The 5,726-nt window shown below is 36.9% G+C and overlaps 1 protein-coding gene across 1 annotated transcript; it reads left to right on the plus strand.

Annotated features, from left to right (window-relative positions):
* The first annotated feature begins 1,074 nt into the window (after positions 1-1,074).
* LOC144464577 (sterile alpha motif domain-containing protein 3-like) lies at positions 1,075-5,346 on the plus strand. Its single transcript, XM_078172082.1, has 6 exons — positions 1,075-1,181; positions 1,318-1,377; positions 1,667-1,720; positions 1,801-1,992; positions 2,088-2,411; positions 4,939-5,346. The coding sequence occupies exons 2-6, from the start codon at positions 1,342-1,344 to the stop codon at positions 5,212-5,214; spliced, it is 882 nt and encodes a 293-aa protein (XP_078028208.1). The 5' UTR covers positions 1,075-1,181; positions 1,318-1,341; the 3' UTR covers positions 5,215-5,346.
* Positions 5,347-5,726: the final 380 nt, after the last annotated feature.

Below are 5,726 nucleotides of genomic sequence, written 5' to 3' on the forward strand. Positions count from 1 at the left end.
GGATCTTTGACATAAAGGGAAGATTAGATATAGAGATTAGAAATGTATTAGTATCAAACAACATGGGGGGGGGGGGGAGGGGGGGGGGAATTAAAAGCACATTGTAATCATGTTAACAGTAGCCTACATGCAGAAAAGTATACAGTACTTGATTGTACTTAAGTACAACTTAATGGTATCTCAAATAGCATTAAGTGCACGTAAGTGTACTTAAGTACACCTTAAGTACAGTTTAAGCTGTACTTAAGTGTATTTATTGTACTTGAAAATAATACACTTTTAAAAAGTGTACTTGAGAATAATAAACTTTAGGTACATTACAGTTTTTTTCATTTGTCCTCATTTGTCCTTTCTCATTTATTCCCACAGAGAAATGGAATTCCACACTGAGACATTGTCCAAGAAGTAAGACATTTCCTGTGCCTTTTCAAACATGATTTATTGGTGTTGTAATGATGATGTTGTGGACTGTCACATAAATTGAAGCTAGCTATTTTGCTGATTAAAATGAACAAAGTATTTTCAGTTAACAGCTTTCTGTTTTTGTATGTTCTTAGAGTGACTGACGTGTCAAAATGGACGGTGGAAGATGTTGTGCATTGGCTTCATATTAATGGATTGGGGGACCACAAATCAACATTCTAAGGTTTTTAGACAACAATCATGGCATGGTAGTGCTTTAGTCATGATCAGGTATCCAAATAAGAATATTTTTACAAATAGAGAAACACTGTGACATTTTTAATCAATCATTTAATGATATGCATGTTATGTGTTATGCGGTTCTTTTAAAGGTATCCAACCTGTAGGCAGTACCATGATGTTTGTGCTGCACTGGTGTCTAAACATCCTTTCCTCCGAGATTGCACAGGACAAGGATATGTAAGTAAATTGTTAAAAGCATGCTCTTCATGCTGAATGGCTATCCTACTATTGCCATATTGCTTAATATGGTGTCCGTAAGACTGAAGGTGTTTGCTGTGAATTTCTTGTAATTTCTTGTGCTATATCTTTCATAGGAGTCTTGGCTGGGAATGCCGAGAAATAAGTTTAAAAAGGAGTGAATCGCACTTGTCAGTCCTGATGTAGAGTTTCACAGAGAGAAGTATGGCAAAAGGAGACTTTCAGTGTCAGCAGAAGGGAACTCATCACAGCCACAACAACCAGCAAAGAAAGTCACGGTGAGTGTTGATTATTCCACAAGCAATTCAGCATTTTATTCTCTGGACAAGTGAATGTTAAAATAACAAATAACATGTGTTATCCATCCTAACCCTTACAATTTACTTTGTTTGATTTTCTTTCTCGCCCATACAGGTGGCTGCTAGTGATGATGCTGCAATGCAAGGCCATAGCTCTGCAACCTCTACTATCAAGGTAGTAACCACCCTAAAGCCTGCTGTACACTACAAGCTTTTGACAAGATGTAAGACATACAACTTTTATTTAGAAAAATGCATTTTAAGTTCACTAAAATCCTGTAGAGTACTGTAAGCTACAAACCAGAGGCTCAGGCAGTGTTGAGAATTTATCTGTGAAAACAGAAAAGAAAGTTTAGGACTGTGTGCTACATTTGCATTTACTTTACATTATAATAACCTTTGGTATGCTTGAATAAGTACTGTTTCTAATTTAATGAATGATGACATTTTTATTTTTCTGTTAGACACCTGCTGGCAAGGATGGAGATGCTCTTGGCCACACCTTCGTCATTGCCAGTGTTTTCACATTATGCATATTCACTGTTTTTAACCACTTTTTCCTCAATATTGAGTAGACATGTCATATAAAAATTTACAGGGATTTGAAGACGGCTATAGTGTAGAGCTGCACATCACAAAAATTAAAGAGGAGTGTAAAAAGGCCCATCCAAATATGGACATGCTGAAGGACAAAATGAAGAAGACATTTGCAGAAAGAGAACACTTCATTCAAAGCCACTCCACTAGTGACGTTCTTCAGGAGTTCCCAGCTTTACAGCATATCAGCATTGTGAGTTCAAACCCCGCATGTAGCTACTTAAGTTTAACTTTTAATAGGTTACTCTTTCAGACAAACCTGTATCTATGGAAGTAATTATCTTTTAGATTTTCTCTGAAATGGAACACATTCATAAAGTGGATGTGGACAAACTCTTGCTGGAGGGCTTTGGGAGAGCAGCTGACAAAATCATTGCAGTGGTCAGGAGAGGGAACCTGGGTGAAGATATCCTACGCTACCAGAGTACACTGAGCCAGGACTGCGTGGAGACACAAAGTTATTTATTTGAGGTTTTTCAAATAAATTTAGCCATCACTGCTATAAAACTGATCCAAGTTTTTTTTAATTTAGGCCTCAAAGTAAGTGCTGCAATGCTGCTGCTCCCTCACCTCTTCAATGAGGATTCTTACAGGCTGTACGCAATTGACAAGGTAAGAGCACCACCAGTCATTCATAGCTAGGGCTCTTATATGCCTGCCATGTTTTCTTTGTTTTGATGGAACTCTGGTGTGTATTACTTCTTTGGTGTGGTTCATTATGCCTACTGGAAATCGTGGCACTTTCTTTTGCTTATGATAGTCTTAAAGAAGCAATAAGCGAAATTCATCATTTCTAGATTGAAGGAATTAAAAAATTGCTATGTGAAGAACTAGAGGTGTAATTACATCTGGAGTATAGCATGACCTCACACACCCTCTCTCTGTGTTGATCTCCAGTGAGCAATGGCAGAGCGTATTTTAGAAGTGAAATGGCAGAGAGCGGAATGTCCACCCGAAGACGACCAGGATCTGACATTACCTCTAAAGAAACAACGGTTGTAGGCAAAGACGTTGTCGGATAAAGAAAGGGACAGAACTCGGATTAACATTGGCCTTGCATTTCCAAGGTGGAGAGCACTGCAAGACCTAAAGGGGCTACAATCTGACTCTGAACTAGCTCTTCTTCTCCTGGACAGGTACAACATAAAGTCAAATGTCTGTTTTAATTAGTGTTACAGTAATGTTTAGCACATTGCTATGTCGATTCAATTAAATTTAATGTTACAATCGTAGCATGGGTTAATGTCCGGAGCTTGAGTTATTAGCGGCTCGGTCTCAGCAATGGGTCAGGCGTTTCGGTTGTGTTAGGTGAGTAGCCCGGCAGCCCAGCTAACATTTGCAATTAGCATTGTAAAATGTAGCCCGGCTGGCAGCCTGGCGGTTGTGTTTAGCTATTCCCCTGCCTACTTCAATGATGATGGTACCTGTAATAAATGTAATTCACTTGCTGAAATGGAGGCGAGGCTCAGTGACTAGAAGAGCTGGTAGAAGCGCTCCATAGCTGCAAGCTACTCCAGTAGCCGTAGTAGCTCTAGTGCTAACTCTGGGAGCTAACGCTAACATTCCTCTCTTCTCCGTGAGCCAGGCTCACGGCCTCACGGAGAAGAGTTGGAACGTTAGCATGGCAGCCGACTAGTGCTAATGCTAATGTCCCCATGCTTAAGCAGGCTCCCGGAACGTTAGCATGGCAGCCAACTAGTGCTAACGCTAACGTCCCCATGCTTCTCGGCTCCTTTAAGACAGAACTTATTTCTCATTTTGTTTTATTACATTGCATGGTCAACATGATAAGACAACTTCCATATCAGATGTGCCGACTAATTCTTCTAAACTGAAATTTGAAAATTGCACAACATAAGCTATAAGCAACATAAGTACAGGTGCATCTTGATAAATTAGAACATCGTGAAAATATTCAGTATTTTTTTGTCAGTTATTTCGGAAAGTAAAAACATACATATTTATATCTATTATATCTATTAATATTTTAAGGTTGTCTAAAAATATTTTTATATATTTATTTTTTCACTTTCTAAAATAACCGACAAAAATTACTTTAGTTTTTCAAGATACTCTAATTTATTGAGATACAAATCTTAGATGGCCTTCTCACTTTAAAAAATAATCTTATTTGGTATACTTGGATGTTCACGTGCTCCAATATCACATCTTTAAGGCAGGCCTAGCTTTTGATTGTGCATCTGGGACAGATAAGGACATCCTCACCTATCAGAATGAACCACACCGAAGAAGTAATACACTCCAGAGTTCCATTAAGTCAAACAAAGTACGACAAACATACAGTACATAATAAATCAAATCAAATCAAACTTTATTCATATAGCACTTTTCATACATTAAAAATGCAACACAAAGTGTTTCACAAAATAAAAAACATGCAACAGAAATACAACACCCCCCCCCCCACACACACACACACACACACACACACATACACACACTACAGTAACCGTCAGTATAGTAACATGGCAGGGCACTGAGGAACCATGTGAGGAAAAACCACCTATGGGGAGCTCATCAATATGCAAGACTACCATAAGCGAAAGAGAATCCCACAATTTCGATTGGTCATGATGGTACTAATGAATTTCTGTTCACCCTCCAAATGCTTGACTAATAAACGACAGACATCTGTAAACATGTGGTTTTAGGTATAAAATTGTATGTTTTGTTCTTTTTGAGCAAATCAAAACAAGTGAAAATGTAATATATCAGATATTATTTTCTTATATCAAAAGGTAGACTGAACAAAGGTTATACATGTCTAATAGCATTATGTGAATTGCTCAGTGGCACACACAGGATTTCCACAGTACACGTGTGCAACGACCTTCAAACCTTATGCTTACCACCAGCACTTTACGACTTAACAGCAAAATAATGTCATTGTGTAGAACTTTATATCTAATTAATGCCTAATTAACCTACATATTAGACTACATAATATGCAATAGACACAGCATTTAAGCTGCCACTTGTCTGTCGTAATATAAAACCAAGAATGCTTGAACACCACATTGTAAATATATACACATATATATATATATATATATATATATATATCTCAAATAAATATATTCATGTCAGATACTGTCTATTTGTTGCCTGCTTGTTGTAGGTGGTGAAGGCTCCCACACCTGCGCTGCTTGTCAGTGGGAACCCCTTCAATGCAGACAGTGACATCTCCCTGCGCTTGGACGGAGTTAAAATAACAAAGCCTGACGACATCACAATGGGAGTTGGTGCCCTATTTGCAGTCTATTTCATTTTTGGAGTCAGGTTTGCTGAAAAATTAAGGAAGTATCTAATTTTTCTGCAGCGGTGCATGATTGGGAGTAAATCTAATGAAAAGGTTCTAGCAGGGGTAATTAAAATGGCAAATTTCTTGTTCTAAGTGAATCTATACTGGAATCATATATCATATAATATATGATTCCTGTAATATTTTGTATTGACTTTATTGTATTTTTTCGTGTAATATTTTGCATTTATTGATTTTATTGTATTTATTAGTGTACTATTTTGCATTTATTGACTTTATTGTATTTATTAGTGTAATATTTAGTATTTATTGAATCTATTCCTGTAATATTTTGCATGTAGTGAATTTATTTAATTTATTCCTGTAATATTTCTTATTTGTTGTATTTATTCCTGTAATATTTTGCATTTATTGAATTTATTGTATTTATTAATATTTTGTATTTGACTCTATTTTTGCGAAATCAGATATGTAAATAAAAAATGTTCCTCAAGTAACCTAAAGAAAGGGTTCTTCGAAGAACCTTTTCTTAGGGTTCCTCAAAGCACCTTAAAAGGTTCCTCCACAGTGTCAAATTGAAGAACCCCTAAAGGTTCCTCAAGGAAATTAGTTTAGTTTATACTGTGTACAGCTGCAGCCTATTT

Source organism: Epinephelus lanceolatus, chromosome 11 (genome assembly GCF_041903045.1).
Source record: "Epinephelus lanceolatus isolate andai-2023 chromosome 11, ASM4190304v1, whole genome shotgun sequence".
Classification (NCBI taxonomy): Eukaryota; Metazoa; Chordata; class Actinopteri; order Perciformes; family Serranidae; genus Epinephelus; species Epinephelus lanceolatus.